The 19,418-nt window shown below is 33.4% G+C and overlaps 1 protein-coding gene across 2 annotated transcripts; it reads left to right on the top strand.

The window, feature by feature from the left end:
- The first annotated feature begins 3,646 nt into the window (after positions 1 to 3,646).
- On the top strand, positions 3,647 to 19,418 carry LOC102586908 (alpha-aminoadipic semialdehyde synthase-like). 2 transcript variants are annotated; one of them, XM_006344491.2, is made up of 25 exons: positions 3,647 to 3,807; positions 4,360 to 4,652; positions 4,742 to 4,828; positions 4,919 to 5,048; positions 5,231 to 5,404; positions 5,577 to 5,659; positions 6,057 to 6,173; positions 6,666 to 6,741; positions 7,214 to 7,385; positions 7,964 to 8,060; positions 8,144 to 8,310; positions 8,749 to 8,806; positions 10,057 to 10,197; positions 11,437 to 11,772; positions 12,451 to 12,531; positions 12,735 to 12,800; positions 13,276 to 13,393; positions 15,999 to 16,128; positions 16,660 to 16,739; positions 17,089 to 17,247; positions 17,770 to 18,007; positions 18,170 to 18,278; positions 18,349 to 18,507; positions 18,597 to 18,666; positions 19,099 to 19,418. In XM_006344491.2, exons 2-25 carry the CDS (start codon positions 4,404 to 4,406, stop codon positions 19,149 to 19,151), a joined length of 3,150 nt encoding a protein of 1,049 aa, XP_006344553.1. In that variant the 5' UTR covers positions 3,647 to 3,807; positions 4,360 to 4,403; the 3' UTR covers positions 19,152 to 19,418. The 2 variants fall into 2 exon arrangements, with proteins under 2 accessions (XP_006344553.1, XP_015162921.1); XM_015307435.1 differs by lacking the exons at positions 3,647 to 3,807; positions 4,360 to 4,652; positions 4,742 to 4,828; ... (7 more) ...; positions 8,144 to 8,310; positions 8,749 to 8,806 and adding an exon at positions 9,829 to 9,915.

Genomic DNA, 19,418 nt, shown 5'->3' with positions numbered 1-19,418 from the left:
ATAATATCCTTTTTATAAGTTGTATATTTAAATTGAGAGAAATATTTGAAGCAATAAGATCTTCCCCCACACCCCACGTTTGTTTGATATTTTTCTATTTTCTTAATTATTATGATTACTACTACTACAACTATTATTATTATTATTATTATTATTATTATTATTATATTTTTCTCTTTTAATTTAATATTGAAATTAAATGTATTTAAATTTATTTTACAATATCTTGAAAATGATAAGTTTATGAAACAATAATAGTTCATTTAGGATTCTTCTACCTATGGGCTTCTAATTTTAATCTAATAAATAAAAATCTCATATATTTTCAAATTCGAATACTTTTAATCTTTCAATTCAAATTTTTATAGCAATATTATTAAATTAATCTTAATATTGCCAAGTAACATTTCATTAGCTTACCACTTAACTTAACCACATTGCAAACTACCCTCTTTTATTATATATATTGATAGATATAGATTTTCTATGTAACATCTAAAATTGATATGAAATTTTAGGGTTAATATCTTAAAGGCCAAATACATATGCACACCCTTAAACTTGTCCCTAAATTTCATTTGGCACTCCAACTCAACCTTGTTCCATTTTAACCCTTCAACCCAATATTTATGTTTCATTTTGACACTTCTTTCCAAAGAATCAACAAAGTGGGATGTGTGTACTTCACATGCCATTATTGTGTTAAAAAACAATGGATGAACATTATCTTTTTAGTTTTTTTTTTTTTTAGAGTTTCTGTACATTATTGTGTGAAAAAATAATCATTGAAAGAGTGTTGGTTTTTTTTTAAAAAACAATTAGTTAATCTAAATAACATCACATATATTTTTTTCATATCTAGTCTACTTGGACCAACTCAAATATCAACTTTCTAATTTTTCATTCAACTAAATACGAAGTAAAAAAACTCATGTTCATTGCTAATTAATAACACTACAAAAAAATGTTGAAACTCGATAGACTTCGTTGGGTTGTCATTGATTTTTTTAAGAAAGAAAATCGACGCACTTTCATCAGTTATTTTTCACGCAAAAATATAGGAAAACTCTTAAAAAGAAATTGTTACTTTTTTTATAAAAAAAAACAATGATAATTCGTCAGTTTTAATTTTTTACAATAATTAACAGATGATCATCGATTTTTAAAATGCAAAATTGCATTTGAATAACATATATAGAAATAAAGAAATCATAAAATTAGTATTTTGTGTTAAATGGTACATAAAAGAAATAGAGTTGAAGGGTAATCTTTTATTATTTTTTTAAAAAATACTTTTTTTTGTCTTTCACTCTCTTAGAAAATGTGTGATGCACATTCTCTGCCACATCACTTAGAAGTGTCAAAATGGAACATAAAAAATGGAGTTGAAGGGTTAAAATGGAACAAGGTGGAATTGGAGTGTCAAAATGAAATTTAGGAACAAGTTTAAGGGTCTGCATATGTGTTTGACCTATCTTAAAAGGTCATTGAAATATGAGATTGAAAAAGAAAAACTATGGGCCCGTTTGGCCATAGATTTCCCAAATAATATTTGGAGAAAAATTTGGCAAATAGTGTTTGTCCATATAATTTGTTATTATTTGGCAAATATTCCAAATTTTCAAATACTAGTTTTTTCGTATTTGGGCCAAATCTCATTATTTGGGATCTTTTAAAAATTGAAATTTTACACCAAACTTTTATCTTTTACAAAAACACCTTCCATAGTAATGTTTACGTTGTATTACATAATTTTTTACGTGAACACCAAAGTAGTGATGAAATATTCAGTGAATATGACAGTGATGATATGGTTATTGATGAAAATGATGAACAATCGGGTCATGGTAGCAAAGTCATGTGCTTTGTCGCTATTTCACGATGTATGGAATAATGCTTGTTGCACTCACTCCAAACTACCACATTGCTCTAGTGTCATGGACACTACTTGTTATTTGTTGCAACGAAGATCCAATTGCCTTGTAATACAAATTTATGGTTAGTTTTGATAGTTTTAAACTTATGGGTATAAATCATATTTTTCTGAAAAAGTGAAATATATTTCCCAAACACTATGGCCAAACACATGGTAAAATTTCACCCAAATTTTCACCCAAACTATATTTGCCAAGAATATTTGAAAATCTTTGGCCAAACGCTAGCTATATGTTATTACTCATTAATTGTTTTGGGTTATGCACTATATTACTCATTTATTTATATTATTATAATTAATATAATTGTATATGGAGACTCGAGTATCTAATCAAAGTAATCAATACATAATTACTTCAGTCAAAACAAATATTTTACGAACAGTGACACAAAATGTAGAAAACGAATATTGAAGCTACGTGGTATAATGCGGGTTTATGTGGAGCGGGTTGAAAATATAAAATTTTAATTTGTGAAATTCATATTTTTATGACATATAAAATAAATTTATTTGTTATGTTAAAATTATTTTAATGATAAAAAAATTTTAAAAGCAGAATGTGTTTTTTTGAAATTTTATTTATTTGTGGGGATTTTACCTGACATATAAAATAATTTATTATGTCCTATTGAATTTATTTAAGGGAAAAGGGTCAAATATGCCCCTAAACTATTCGAAAAGGTCTAGATATCCCCTCGTTTAAAGTTTGGCTCACTCATGTCCTTGCCGTCCAACTTTTCGTCTAGATATGTCTTTATGGGCGTTAAATGTCAAATGGAATTGCCACGTCATTTTTACATTACCATGTGACATTTATATTAAAGGGAAAAGGGTCAAATATACCCCTAAACTAATCGAAAAGGTCTAGATATACCTCCTTTTAAATAAACTACCCGACCCGTTTTCAACAAAAAATTTTAAATTTTTATTTTTTTCGGTAAATTTCGAAAATGAGTAATTGACTAATAAAAAATAAGAAAAATATGGGAAAAAAAATATATAAAATTAACGCCAAAAATTTGCAAATAAATATAGTAACCTTAAATTCAACAATTTCAACATTTTTTTAAAAAATTTATTTATTTTTCGATAAATCACGAAAATGAGTAATTGATTAATAAAAAATATGAAAAATATAGCCTAAAAATTCAGCATAAAGTCTAGACGAAAAGTTGGACGGTGAGGGCATGAGTGAGCCAAACTTTAAACGGGGGTATATCTAGACCTTTTCGAATAGTTTAGGGGCATATTTGACCATTTTCCCTTTATTTAATGAAAAATATTGTTGAGTGATTTTTGAATATAAAAACTTTAAATTGAGTGATTTTATTGATATAAAATAAAGTTTAATGACTTTACAAGATAAATTCTCTTAGTTTAATGACCTTTTAAGATATTAACTCGAAATTTTATATTACACGCTCTATATCTTGAGATTTATTTCACGTGGAAATTGGAAAGAGCGATAAAGCCAAAAATAAATACAGTTCATCTTTTTCTGCTGTAGTAGTTGAGTTCAAGTTCCATTAAAAAAAGGGCCAAATGAATGTGAATGACACGTAAACATTTGGCTGGTTACGTTAGTTACATTATTAAAAGACGTATCCATTTTTTTCTCTGTAAAAACAAATTTTCGATAATAACGACACGTCAGTTTCTAGTCATGGTCTGCTCTTCTAAATTAGAAAAAAAAAGTTGAACCAATTCAATCAACTACTTACTTATATTGGATATATACATTATTATGATAAATACACTTGATTTCGTGTTCTGATCACCATTACAACTTTCATACTCCACATTATAGAGTTCACGTTTAAAGAGAGGTCAAAAAAAAAGAAAAGATTTAGTACAATCACTTGACAAGTCAGGTAAAAAGCTTTTTATTTTGCTTTTTTGCTTGTTAGTAGAAATGGTGAAATGGGGGATTTAGTAAAATTAAGAGTGATCATATTGGTTATTTTAATTAATTCTATGTGATCCTGCCAAAACTTTATTCTCATTTGATTTCTAGTTAGGTTTTTGCTCTGAGAGTACTGAAATAGCTTAAAGGAGATTAAGTTGGAATTTTGTTTTGTGATTATTTGAAAATCAGTTGGTGTTAATGTCTTCATTGTGAAGTTTTAACTTATCGAGGACATGGTCTAGATTAGGTTAGTAGGTTACCAAGTAGTACAGCGTTGTCTAGCTATTTTGTAGTTTTTGTCGTTCGATTTTTGTTACTATGTGGTGTTTCTTGCACTTTGATTATGTCATATTATTTTGTTGTAGTTATTGTTCAACATGAGTTATTATGCTTTCACAAACTATTAGAAACAACCTCTCTACCTTTGAGGTAGGGGTAAGGTCTGCGTTCCCCAGACTCCACTGTGTGTATGTTGTTGTTGCTAACGTCTTCATTGTATCTTTGTTTTGTCTCCAAGAATAATTTGCCAAAATTTGATCAAGAACTACTTGGCCTTTGATAATGTTTGGAAATGGAGTGGTTGGTATCCTCTCAGAGGCGACCAACAAGTGGGAAAGACGGGCTCCCCTGACTCCTTCACACTGTGCTAGACTGCTGCATGGTGGCAGGGGTAAGACTGGAGTGTCACGTATCATTGTGCAGCCATCTACGAAGCGCGTTCATCATGATGCTCTCTATGAAGATGTTGGATGTGAGATATTGGAGGACTTGTCCCAATGTGGTCTCATCTTGGGTATCAAACAACCCAAGGTGCTAATTTTTTTTCAAAAAAATGAAAATTTTGGTTGACTTCTTGAGTTTTCCTTCTTGAGGTTATGATTGTTTAACTTGAATTGCAGTTGGAGATGATTCTTCCTGATAGGGCCTATGCCTTCTTCTCCCATACTCACAAGGCACAAAAGGAAAATATGCCCTTGTTGGATAAGGTATGTAGCTCTAATTCTAGTCAGCAATATTTACTGAACAGGCGTGGTAATTTTTTTTCTCGAAGATTAACATTTTTGATGGATATTTAGATCTTAGCTGAAAGGGCATCTCTGTTCGACTATGAGCTTATAGTTGAAGACACTGGAAAGAGGTTACTTGCATTTGGAAAATTTGCTGGTAGAGCTGGAATGATTGACTTTCTACGTGGATTAGGACTCTGTAAGCATTTTATTTGTAACTTGTAGATGATTTATTGAATTTCATGTATAGTTTCTTGTTGGATTTTGTATGAACATAGACCCTACTGTTTATCTTCGCTGCGGACTCCAGTTATGTATGTGCTTTTCTTCTTCTTTAGTACCTTTTGTCTTTTTACTAATACTTAAGGATGTGCATATCAGGGTATCTCAATCATGGCTACTCAACACCTTTTCTCTCACTCGGCTCATCTTACATGTACTCTTCATTGGCTGCGGCTAAGGCTGCAGTGATTTCTATTGGTGAAGAGATAGCAACTATGGGACTTCCATCGGGAATCTGTCCTCTTGTATTTGTTTTCACTGGTTCTGGAAATGGTACTGTGGACCGTAACTTAGGCTCACTAATTTCAGTTTATTGACATGTCTGTTCAACTTCTATTCAAGATATATTCTATCCACTTATTTCCTTGATCTACTCATTTCACAATGTGTTCCATAAAAATTTCTCATTGTATGTCTTTTGGATAAATCTTGATATCCTTTGTAGTGTCTCGTGGTGCACAAGAAATTTTTAAGCTTCTTCCTCATACATTTGTGGATCCAAGAAAACTTCCAGAGCTACATGAGATGGTAAGATTGGGCATACTTATTTAAGACAATGTAATCGATATATTGCTTCATTTGATTGAGTTTTTTCTCTTTCATTTTCCCACTTTACTTCACATGAGTCTGGCCGAGTTGATCTTTTGGTGGACTGTACCAGTCCCCACCTGGCCCGTTGCCACCCTTAATTTCTGTTCACTTGGAGAAACTGTTTCACTAGCAGTTCTAGAGCTTGTAAATTCTATCTAGTGTAACATTCGAGATTTTGTTCTTCTAACCAATTTTGGATCAACAAGATACTTAAATGCCTATGATCTCTAAGATTCTTCATGTCACATGTCAAATCTTCACTTTATGTACTTCAAATGGTTGAGTTAGAAAAATTCATAGCTTTGTGTTACAGAAATCTGTTTTTCATGTGTAGGCCAGGGATCTTACTCAATCGAAGCAGCCATCAAAGCGAATCTTTCAAGTGTATGGTTGTGTAGCCACCTGCCAAGACATGGTGGAACATTTAAATCCTTCAAAATCTTTCAATAAGGTACATACTTTTAGTGTTTAAGTATGGTTGCCTTCTTTATAGTTTCAATTTTTCTAAAATTAATAGCATGTGTACTCTTTCTTGCATAGTGGGTAATGAAATTCTTAGAAAAATAGAGTTGTGAAGATGTGGCTAAAATCTGCTTGAATAATAAAATTTATCTTCATTATATTCTTTTGAGGAAAAAGCTGGTTAAATATCCCTAATAGCCTAAGTGATGGGTATTTCTCTGTCTGTTGGAACCTTAAAAAAGTGTCCGTTCTCAATAACTTGAATAAAGATATCAGGGAGTCTTTCCTTCTTTAGATTGGTAGTTTTATGGTCTTTGTAGTTCTAAATATGGGAAAGGACGAGATCAAAATTTTAAGTTTGTGCACATTGTTGTTGGTACCTTTATATTTAACATCATTGAAAATGAAAGCATCCATGTTCTTTGCCTGTCATGATGTTACCTTATGCATTATGCTAACAATAGACTTGTCATTCATTCAGGCTGATTACTATGCACATCCAGAGCAATACAAACCTGCTTTCCATGAGAAAATAGCCCCTTATGCATCTGTCATAGGTCAGTGATGATCAGGCATTTCATGTTTATTTTTTAGGAAATCTAATTCAGTATCCAGTTTTACGTATTTCCTGTTTGCTCTGACTACATTCGATACATCATGAGCATACATTTGTTTTCATGAGTGAATCAAAGCTCTCAATGCTTGATTGTAAGCCTCATCACCTAGAACTTTGTATTATATGGAAACCTAGTATTTTCTTCATCTTTTATCAGTTCCGTAATAGTGTTACTAAACGAAAATTTTCATTTATAAAAATTACGATTTGGACATTCTTATGCAAGTAATTGCATCACCAATTATTTAGCAGTTTTGCCATTTTCTTTTATTTTGACACTCTTATGTAATTGAACCTTGTTACACCAATTCTACTGTACCAAGTACAGGAAGTCTTTCAAGTTTTTCTTTTTATAGTGTTTTCAAGCAATTTTGTGAAAATGCGTGTTTGGTAATCCTCCCTGCTTCTTCCAGTAAATTGTATGTACTGGGAGAGAAGGTTTCCGAGGTTGTTGACTACTAAGCAGATTCAAGACCTTATGAAAAATGGATGCCCACTTGTTGGAATCTGTGACATAACTTGTGATGTGGGAGGCTCGATCGAGTTCATCAACCAAACCACATCAATAGACTCACCTTTCTTCAGGTACTTTTAGTTTGTTATGAAGATTCTATAGTATCTGTCAATATGTTTCCTACTTCCATTCTAATATACTTTATATACTGCTCCTTGCTCCACAGCATTTATTGAAAACTCAGATGGTTAGAGTGCAGCTTTACTGGTGTAGCAGTTTCTTATTCAAAAATGAAACAGGAAATCATATGAAACATATTTAGATTTATTAACTTAAAGTCCTTCTGCAGTTGCACAAGAAATTTTAAAGTATAATCAGTTGGAGCCCTTGCATTGCACATTTCTGTACTTGTATATATTTTAGGCCATCTAGTTTGCTCAAATTACTACTGTTCGTCAAGAGCCATTTTTCGTAATGCAACTATGCCTATCCTTGGCATGGTTAGAGTGCGATAAATTAACTGTCACTCCTTAGTGCTTTCAATCAGGCAGGTATTAGTGGGTATAAGTTCAATGCATTGTGCTAAGTTTTATGGTATTTCTGTTTAGTTTCTCACGGACCGGACTAGATTTCATCATCGTATCTGGAAATATTTCTTCTACTCAGCATCTTATGTTCTTTATTCTAATTTGTTAAACATGGATCCTAGGTATGAACCTTCCAAAGATTCGTATCATTATGACCTAGAAGGTAAAGGTGTGATGTGTTCAGCTGTTGATATTCTTCCCACTGAGTTTGCGAAAGAGGTACTCTCAACATCAAGTGCTACAAACTATAGTTATCTATGAGTTAATGATATCTGTACCTATGCTATTCTTTGATGTAATAGGCATCCCAACATTTCGGAGATATTTTGTCCCACTTTACTGTAAGCTTAGCTTCCTTTAGAAATCTTGAAGAGTTGCCTGCACACTTGAAGAGAGCTTGCATAGCACATTATGGAGGTCTTACTCAGTTGTATGAATACATACCTCGAATGCGGAAATCTGATCTAGAGTAAGTCGTTCATCCTAACTTTATTCTTTTTATTGTGCTTTTTATCTCCACCCTTTTAGAAACCATTGGATAATTCACGTGTTGAATTGTTGTGGGCAATAGGTATTTTCTGGTCTTGATATACTGAAATCATCAACCAGTTATTTTCGTTTCCATAGGTCAAATCCTCAACTAGAATGAAATGACTGAATAATCCCTTTTGTATCTATGATAGATAACTATGTCTCTTATGTTACCATCATACATTCCCAACTTGTTTATCGTTGCACAACATGAAAGTATATTAAACATTTTATGTGCTTTTCAGTTTTCTTTGATGTCCATAAATTTTTGTAAAGCATGTAACATACGCGTTGAAATTATATTTCTGGTGCTGATATGAAGTTGGTTGTATTTCTAATATGAAGTAATGATGTTCTGTTATCTTTTGAATGGCAGTGACCCTTCAATAGTTCTTTCAAATTCCAATGGAAACGGGAGGAAATACACTGTATTGGTAAATTCCGATGTGTTCTTTATTTTATTATTGTTATTAATTGAACATATGGATATGCAATTTCGTATTAGTTATTAATCTGATACGAAAATGGGTTTGAAGAAGACTAAGAAAAAAGGCAACCGCTGTCTAAAACTTGTTTTTCATGTAGTAAGTTAGCCTGTTGGCCCAACTTCCAGAATTTGCTTATTTTGAAAAGTATTTTTTTTGGTAAAATGGAGTTTTCGAGGAAGAACTTTCAGATAGTTGCAATCTGTGTTTGACCAAATCATTTAAGAAGCACTTATGTAAGTATAATATAGAAGCAATTTTTTAAAAAGTGCTTTTGAGGCTCAAATGACGAAAAAGACATGTAAAGATTCACTTTAGAATTAGTATAATTAAATAGATAAGTGAACTGAAATACTTATTATGAAAGACCTTAATCAAGTTTTTAACTTTATTTAGTTTTAAAATTTTAAATATAAATCACAAAATAGAGAGGAGTATGTTTATGAGACTTTGGTCCTAGATGTATTGTCAATAGAGGTGTCAAATGGGCAGATTGGGCGGGTCAAATTGGGTTGAGTTAATAAATGGGCAAGTCATTGACCCGCACAATAGCTACTTGGGTTGAAATGGGTTGGGCTAAAATATGGGTCATAACTCAACTCGCTCAATTCTTTCCAAGGTTTAATTGCTTTATTTTGTTCATTTATTAACCTTTAGTACCTAATATTTTGATAAGATTTCTCATGAGTCAATTTGGGATACACATCAACCCAATTCTTACTGGGTTAGGCTAAAATGGATTGAGCTTATAAATGGGCGGGTTTTGACACACTTAACCTTGAACGGGTTGGATATGTTGAGCTTGATTTTGACACATACCTAATTGTCCACATTTTATCGGATGTCCCAAAGGGACCTAATTGTCCACATTGGATGAGGTTAGATTTTGTCTATATTTTGTTGTGATAGTTTGGTAATTGAAAATTTTGATAGGGGTATTCTTATCCTGATTTTTTTTCAAAACTTTTACTTCTACTTAATAAGCAGTTTTTGTTTCCTAGTAGCTTGGTTAAATAGGCAATTTGATAAGGGCTTTGATGATTTGAGTCTTCTTACAGGTTCTGGATTTACTTCTTTAATTAGTAACTGCAACTAGTTGTTTCTACTCACTGCTGAGTTAAGAATGAAATATATACTTTTCTTACTTCTTTGATGATTTTATCTTCTTATGCTTGTACTCCATCATCTGAAATTGACAGGTATCTCTAAGTGGTCATTTGTTTGATAAATTTCTCATAAACGAGGCGTTGGATATTATTGAAGCGGCAGGTGGCTCCTTCCACTTGGTGAAGTGCCAAGTTGGTCAAATCACTAGTGATTCGTCATACTCAGAATTGGAGGTTACTTTATTTCTAACCTAGTTTTACCTTGAAAGAGAAGGGATTCTCATTAAAAATATAAATACAATTGTTTTATTAGAAGAATATTTAGATCAAAGAGAGTCAAAATGAAAAATCATTGCCTACCATGAGAAAAATTGTGGAATCTACAAACTTATTTGAAAGTGTTTGTCCGTGTTTTATATTTTCGAAACTTGTAAAATTTATCTTCCTCCATTATTTTGAAGATTCGGAAACAACCTCTCTATCTCCACAAGGTAGTGGTAAGGTCTGCTTACATACTACCCTTCCCACACCCCACTTGAGGGATTTCACTAGGTATGTTGTTGTTTTTGTTGTCTCTTTGAAGATCCAAGAGAGCTATTCACTGAAAAACAACCCTGCAATCATACACCACTAAAAAAGTCAGAGCAGCTATTCTAATTCACTACATATGCTGGAGGGATATGCATATTCTTGCATCATGCTCTAGCCAAATGCACCAAACACGAATAAGAAACAGACATTACATAGTTTTCAGGATGTTAGCATTCCAAAACCCCCAAAACATAATGGTTGTCACTATACTTCTCTCACGAACATGTCATATTCCCATTATTTTAGCAGTGCTGCAGTTTCACTTCCTAGTGCTCTGCCCTTTTATCGTACTTTTATCTTCATGCTATAGTTGTTCTATTTGTTGGAGAAGTGTTCTCACAAGTGAATACAATTAAGCTACATAAATACTTCTCTTTGATCATAAAAATTGTGTGAACTTCTCGTAATTTTCATGATTCTGTTACCTACTGGCGTGTTTTGCTTTTCATAAACTGAAATAGTTTAACGGAATAGAGCTTCTTAGCTTTGGCATAAGAGAGTTCAATCTTCTGATGTCTCATCTCTTTTTTCGAGATAGTCTGAAAGAAACAAAGCAATGAATTTCTCCTGAGAATTACACGGGCCTTTCTATAGACTATCAAGGTACCCAAAAACAAAGACGAAAAACACCAATTACTTTCTGGTGTCACTTTAAAACTTTCAGGTTTCTGTTGATAAATCCTAAAGCTACAGTTCACACTGTATTGCTCGATTTTTCAGTGTCAAAATAAAACTTCAAGTTGTGATTTTCATGCTATTCTTGGTTAAGGTGGAAATTAAGGTGTTTGTTTTTTGTGGTTTCTTCAGTCATGAATATTTACCTCTACATAATGCAAAACTTGATGATTCTTACTTCCCTTTTGCTTTCATTATTTGGGACAGGTTGGAGCTGAAGATAAATCCGTTTTAGATAAAATAGTTGATTCTTTAACTTCCCTTGCTAATTCAAGCAACTCTTTGGGATCTCAAGACAAGGAAAACAACATATCTTTGAAGGTTGGGGAATTCCAAGAAACAATCATGGATGAGAAGTATGACTCAAAAAAGGTCTTAATTTTAGGTGCTGGTCGGGTTTGCAGACCAGCTGCAGAACTTTTAGCATCAATTGGTAGCATGACATCTAGGCAATTGTCTAAATCATCTGTAACTGCTGATTTTGAAGAACAAAATTGTGTCCAAGTGATTGTTGGTTCTTTGTACTTGAAGGATGCGGAGGAGGTATGCATGTATATCAATTTTCATGTGACTTCATTGATCACTTATTTAAAAAGGAACTTGGAGATTTCATTTCTGTACATTGGAAGTTTGATGGTGTCTTTTCACTAATAACAAAATTTCATATAAATCTGCGTCTTCATTGTCCTAATATTATATTTTTAGAGATTGTGTAACATTTATTTATGTTCTCGTGATTTCATTTCTGTTCATTGGAAGTTTGATGGTATGTTTTAACAAATCTTCATATAAGTCTGTGTCTTCATTGTCCTAATATTATATTTTTAAGGGATTGTGTAAGATTTATTTCTTCTTATGTTCTCGTATTTTTTCCACATCATATTATTCTCTTCTTCTTTGATTCTCCTCTCCAGATTCTTTGTTTATCAGCTTTGCTTCTGCAGTTAATGTTTTTTCCTGGCCCTGTGTCCATGACTATGGTTTTTCTGTTCTTTTACTTGTTTGATTTGGATATTGTTACAGCACGAAGTGACAATTTGTATTTGATTTTTATTTTGTTATCATCAATTATCTATTGTATTATCCATTTAGTGCACATCTTTATTATAGACAATATAACTTCATCTACTATTTGCATGTTATGGTTTGAGCTCTATGTTTTGGCTTATAGACCTCTATGCTTCTTCTTTTTCCGTTAGTAATCGTGTTTCAGTAGTACAGGTTACTAAAGGTATTCCAAATGCAAAAGCAATTCAGCTTGACATTACGAGTCACGAGTCTCTTTCTAGCTGGATCGCACAGGTATTGTCTTTTGATTGCGTATTGTGGTGAAATATTCTTCATTTTGAAAAAAATGGCCTTTGAGATAATAAGTGGTAGTAGAAAGGATATTTTATGTTTTGTGAAGCCTTCCCTAATTCTAAACATGGTGTTAGGTCTCTTTGAATTTATGTATGTTGTAAATAAGTGGCTCTGTCTCATGCTGTCAATTTTGTCTCGAGCAGGTTGATGTTGTCATCAGTTTACTGCCTCCTAGTTGTCATGGTGTTATAGCAAAAGCATGCATTGAGGTATTTTTTTCCCATCTTTTCCTTTCTTTCTTATGGGTATCATCTCCTTGTAATTACAGATTCCTATCGTCTATGCATAATAAAAGAGGGCCCCGATGAATGGTAAAGCTAGAAGTGTTGACTACCTCTTGAACAGTTTGATTTCTAGATAGATAAAATGCAAATCAGTTCTTGAATTTTTGTTAGAAGTCTACGGGTGCAAAAGTCCCTTTGACGATGCCTGAGGATGGTGAGCAACAATGTAATAGACCTTCCAGGGTTGAACCACATAAAAAGAACTCCCTAGATTATGGTACTGAAACAAATGAATCTTGAATAATTTTATGAGTCATAATTCAATCAAATGGACCGTACCATGGGCGAAAAAAATAATTCTGAGGAAAAATCTCAACATTTATAAGCTAAAATATCTATCAAACTCTCATGAACTCCTGATTTACTCCTACTAAATGCAACTTGAAATCTCCTGATGCAGCTGAAGAAACATCTTGTCACGGCTAGCTACGTTGATGATTCTATGTTAAAGCTAGACCAAGATGCAAAATCTGCTGGAATTACTATTCTTGGTGAAATGGGCTTGGACCCAGGAATAGGTAACCTTCACCTGAGAAAATTAGATGTTCTACAGTTACTTTTTTTTGTGCGTGTGTCTGATAAAGTTGTCCTCAGTTAAATGTTCTCCTGCATATAAGTAGCTTGAATAAAACCGTCAATGAATTTGTTGGAAACTTCTTCATGGTATGATATTTCCTCTGAATGTGATTGTGCATAACCTATGGTAATGGATACAAATAGTACTGCATTTCCTTGTTCGAGAAAATAAAATTAGTCCCTTATATTGAGGTAGGTGCAAACTAGTGCCATACAATACTCCTGAATAGCTATGATCCCTTAAATTTGCCAATAATGAGCACATCTTTTGGTCTTCATCAAATATTTGACTTGTCTCTGGTTGTTAGATTTTACGGAAACTAAACAAAGAAAGATTAACCAAGAAATACAGGAAAGTCCCATCAAACTCCAGAAACTACAACACCAAAAATTCTCACATACAAGGTGTATGCTAAAATTTGGAAAGTCTTACACAAAAATATCCAATAATCTATAACCAGGGGCAGATTGTACACTGCACAGTGTTGACGAGAAAAATATACATAAAATTGCAATTATTAAGAAGGATGCAAATCCTAATTAGGTACTAGTACTACTCCCCTTTCCCTCTCTAGTAACACTTTCCATTTCGGAATTGTAGCTAGTTATTTGAGGCAACAATAACTAAGACAAGCACCAATTACCAGAGTGAAAAATTCCAAATTCATTTTTGTTAGAATATGAATAAGTTTATACAATCCTATTAGAATAGGAATAAGTTTATACAATCCTAGTAGAATAGGAATAGAAATAGGTTTATACAATCCTATTTAGAATTGAATAGGAATAGAAATAGGAATAGTAAATAGTATCCTACTTGGTAAAGGATTGTATTGTAGTGTCTATAAATAGGGTCTCAATTTAATAATGTAGACACAACAACAATTCAATAATATTCTTTTCCTATATTTCTCACATGGTATCAGAGCCTCTACGATCTTGGTAGAAAATCAAAGAGTTTCCGCTGTCGGCGGGTGGCTATTACCAATATATGCCGCCCGTCTGGCCAATGATTATGTTAATAAAAGTAGGACAAATGATACATGCATGAACCCCATGTTCAAGGGAAGAAACTTAGTCAGACAGGTCACCATGCATCAATTTTCGGTGACTTTCTAGGGCTGTTTTGTGTCAACCCCATATCTTTTCATATTTAATTTGTGTAGTACCGTGGATTTTTTCGAACTATTTTCTCATATCTGAGTTGCATAGCATCATGTGTCTTTTCATTGACTCCTCAGATTTGATTTGCATAGTTCCATTCGTCATTCCGGCGACTCCTCAAATCTGATTTGCATAGGGTTGTGCCATCATTCAACCTATCCATTACAATTTTTCTTTTTCAGTAGGGTCGTGCCATCATTCCGACCCTACCCATATTATTTCTCTTTTTCAATGGGGTCGTTCCATCAATTCATCCTATGTAATTTCTATTTTCTAGTTGGGTTGTGACATCATTCCGACCCTACCCATATAATTTATTTCTTAGATTGTGACCACTTTTAGCCATCAAATCTAATACTCCGACATATGAGCATGTTCCGGCCAGTTTTTGGGTGACTTGTTTAAAATCGACTAATTTATTGATTCCAACATGATCCATATACTTTATACTAGAATTTGAGCACTTTGTTGCTCGGGGGAGTTTAGTAGCCTTGTATGTCGAATATGTGAGTCAGTTTTTGCAAGTTTGGTTTGGGAAGTTCAACCCTGGAATTTTATCACTCTGTGTTTTATCGGCATTATGCATCAAATTCAGTATTTCATGAGAAGACCAAGCACATTGAGATTGATTGTCAATTTTGTGAAGTCGAGTGATCAACTTGCAGATATCTCACCAAGCCCCTCATCAGTCCTCGTGTTAATTACATTTGTAACAAGCTAGGTACATGAATTGTATGCACTAGCTTGAGGGGGAGTGTTAGAATATGAATAAGTTTATACAATCCTATTAGAATAGGAATAAGTTTATACAATCCTAGTAGAATAGGAATAGGAATAGGTTTATACAATCCTATTTAGAATTGAATAGGAATAGAAATAGGAATAGTAAATAGTATCCTACTTGGTAAAGGATTGTATTGTAGTGTCTATAAATAGGGTCTCAATTTAATAATGTAGACACAACAACAATTCAATAATATTCTTTTCCTATATTTCTCACAATTTTAAATAATTAAACTAGAACAAAAGTGTGGTTTTGTTCTTTTTTCACATCTGAAAGAAGTCAAATTACAACTCTAACCTAATATTCTGAATTAATTGTCTCGCTTTCACTGCATTTAAAACTATGTCAATTGAATTAAATTTGGTAGAAGTGGTAAAAGTAAATGTAACTGGAGATATAAAATATATTAACAAGTCTTGGGATTATCAAAGTTAGGAAGGGAATGCTCAGATGTATCATAGAAAATTGTTGAATTACAAGTGCCTGATAAGGAATAAAATTGCTGCTGTAAATTTGTGTTATTAGTCTAAATCTTTCTTGGGAAGACAAGTATGATTTTACCAATCATAAGCTAACTAGTGGCACATATTTTATTGTAGATCATATGATGGCGATGAAAATGATCGACCAAGCCCATGCAGCAAAGGGAAAGATCAGGTCTTTCGTTTCTTACTGTGGTGGTCTTCCCTCTCCAGCTGCTGCTAACAACCCATTAGCTTATAAGTTCAGGTATGCCTACTATTTCATTGAATGTTGATTCAATAAGGTTGCCTTTTCAATATGGAGAAGCTCAATTGTGTTAGCTTCTTGATATGACATATTTGCAAAAAACTGTCAAGTATTTCTTCTGCTTTCTTCATTGGCACTTCTTGCGAATGAAAAGTACACGCCTCTCAAAATTTCCGCAACATTTCCATTTTCCTTGGTGATTTAAACGTCTCAACTAGCTTTTGAACTATAGAGTAACTTCTATGGTTCCCAACGTAAGACCGCGTACACATAAGGCTGATAATTATTTATGTTCACTCACTAGATCTATTATCCTGTTTAACCTACTGAACGTAATATGTTCACATGGATGTTTACTGCATTCCATCTTGTGGTAGTTAGTTTTCTTATCTTACTTCTTGGTTATTAGTGAAGTAGACATAATCTCTCTGTTATCATTTACTTGTTAGTATTCTCCCTAGTTTGTTTTATTTCACATCTCAATCATTCTACTCATTATTATTATTATTGTTATGTTGAAACAATATCTAGTTGGAGTCCAGCCGGAGCTATACGAGCTGGGTGGAATCCAGCAGCCTACAGATATCATGGGGAAATTATCCATGTCGAAGGTGAGTTGTTTAGCATAAGAACTGTTTTGATTTTTATCCCATGAAGAAGTATATTGTACTTAAAAGTCTAAAACAACTTCAGAATCTACTTCTACTTGCCTTTGTAATATGCAGATGTTAGGTTCATATGTATCCTTAGACAATCTTAAATAGTTAACGCCCTCATTATATTTTTTTGGTCTCTCGCAGCCAAAATTAATAGCTATACATCTCCCATGATAATCCACACTAGGTTTCCAAAATTCCAACTGCCATCTCCCTAAGTTATCTCCACCATTCATGGGCCACTGGGATAGGTGGTGGTTGTCATTTATGTGCTTTTGCTTTACTAAAAATATATTAAATGCAGGTCAGAAGCTTTATGATTCAGCTGCAAAGCTTCGACTTCCTGATTTTCCAGCCTTTGCATTAGAGTGTCTCCCAAATCGCAACTCCTTAGTGTATGGAGACTTGTATGGTATAGCAGAAGAAGCATCGACCATCTTCCGAGGAACACTACGCTATGAAGGCAAGTTACATTTACTGGGCTTCATACGAAGCTCTTGGTTAAAGAGACTTGAGTTCTGGCCAATGGCTCACATGAAATTGGGAATAATAGCACTAGAAAAAGAGATTTTAGATTTTACTAACATCCATAAAATGCATTAAAAGAAGAAAAAACAGAAAGTTCAAAAGAAGTTGAAACACCACTCTTCTCAAATTGTTAATCCGCTTTATGGTTTTGGCTAGTCAAGTATTCTTGTGAACTGTGCGACTACCTCATCTAAAAGCTATTATATGTTTATTTAGTTATGTAACACGCCACTCACATGGGAGCACCTACTTCTTTTTCTTAGTCAAGCATGTGGAATATATTTTGTAAATAACAACCTTGTGGGATGGTTTTATTTATTTATTTTCAGTCCTTAAAAAGATTGAACTTTGAATACAACTTAAGTGTAATTCTTTAGGATTCTGGGAGTAATAGACTTGATTGCTTTCTTGTCATCAGATATTTGATGGACATCTAATTGATCGATATTTTCCACAGGTTTTAGTCAAATAATGGGGACACTTGTCAAGATTGGATTCTTCAGTACAGAATCTACTCGGATTCTTAAAGATGGGATCAGATCTACACACACAGCGTTTTTGCTTGGACTTCTTGGAATCGATGGAAATATTTTGCCTGAATCAGTAATTGATGAAAAATACATCACAGATAGGATATTAGCTCTTGGGCTTTGCAAAGACAACGACACTGCAATCAATACAGCAAAAACAATAATGTAAGTTAAAACGACTATTTAAGGTCAATCAGTTCTACTTGAGCATTGAACGAGTATGTTCTTCGAAGCGAATATATTGGTATAAAATGTGAAGTATTGTTTCTTGTTCATTAGAAACATGTTTTGGTTGAATGATAAGAAGTTTAATTAATATCCAAATAGATTTTTGGGATTTCAAGAGCCTACGGAAATACCATCATCCTGCAAATCTCCATTTGAAGTAACATGTTTGCGCATGGAAGAGAAATTAGCATACTCCAAAACAGAGCAGGTAGTTCTCATAATCACTTTTTATGTCAACTTATTACATGCCGGATTACCACTAATATCACTTGTGTCAGGACATGGTGCTTTTACACCATGAAGTGGTAGTAGATTACCCAGACGACCATGCTGAAACTCATAGATCGACACTCTTGGCAATGGGGAGGACGGAGAACGGGAAAACCACCATGGCCATGGCTCTTACAGTAGGGATTCCAGCAGCCACCGGAGCTCTGGTATTCTTCTATTTAATATTTGCATAATGATCACAAGTATCTCTGTGTTATGGATGAATCCATAGTTTACTCGCTTTTGCCAATTGCAGCTATTACTTGCAAACAAGATTAAAGCAAATGGTGTATTAAGGCCTATTGATCCAGAAGTCTATGAGCCAGGTAGTTCAGCACCCTTGGTTTCTATTTTTTGTCTAGGGAGAAAAAATATGTGCCAATAATGCATTGCTTGCTTGCATAGAAATGGATAATTCACGTTCACGCATCACTAGGAGGAGCCTTGGCGTAACTAGTAAAGTTGTTGTCATTTGACCATGAGGTTATTGGTTCGAGCTATGGAAACAGCCTCTTGCAGAAATGCAAGGTAAGGCTCCATATAGTAACCCTCGTGGTCCGACCCTTCCCTGGATCCCGCGCATAGCGGGAGCTTAGTGCACCGAGCTACCTTTTTTCAAGCAAACAAATGAACTCTACGTGTGCTTAAGTTTAAATATTGTGCCTATTTTTTTTATTTTTTTATATCATTTATCAGCTCTGGTTGTAATTGTAAAAACTGTTGAGTGACATAATATTTTATTTTCTGTAAATTTACAGCACTGGATATTTTGGAAGCTTATGGTTTCAAGTTGCTGGAGAATATTGAATAATCAATAATGACATTTAATTTGTACAAGTTGGTTCTGGTATTTACCAATTTGATATCAAAAGCTCTTTTTTCTAAAGGGCTTCATATTAGTGTAAAAGAGTTCTGATTAAACAAAATAAAGTTGTATATTATATAAGAACTAGGTAAAGTGTCCGTGCTTCGCACAGGGTGAATTTCTTTAATTAGGTTTCTCATGATCATAGGCTAATATTCTCGTTTTCGAGTGAGTACATTGATTTGTCAATAATATATTATCCCTTTCTCTCTA

Source organism: Solanum tuberosum, unplaced genomic scaffold, assembly GCF_000226075.1.
Source record: "Solanum tuberosum cultivar DM 1-3 516 R44 unplaced genomic scaffold, SolTub_3.0 scf00058, whole genome shotgun sequence".
Lineage (NCBI taxonomy): Eukaryota > Viridiplantae > Streptophyta > Magnoliopsida > Solanales > Solanaceae > Solanum > Solanum tuberosum.
Note: the sequence above shows the minus strand (reverse complement) of the source record. Positions and strands in the feature narration are given on the sequence as shown.

Bases quoted from the DNA above. Each gene is read 5' to 3' on its own strand.
- LOC102586908 (XM_006344491.2), top strand. From the start codon at position 4,404: ATGTTTGGAAATGGAGTGGTTGGTATCCTCTCAGAGGCGACCAACAAG. The intron at 4,829-4,918 runs GTATGTAGCTCT...ATGGATATTTAG, and splicing joins ATATGCCCTTGTTGGATAAG to ATCTTAGCTGAAAGGGCATC. The intron at 12,532-12,734 runs GTATTGTCTTTT...TGTCTCGAGCAG, and splicing joins TTTCTAGCTGGATCGCACAG to GTTGATGTTGTCATCAGTTT.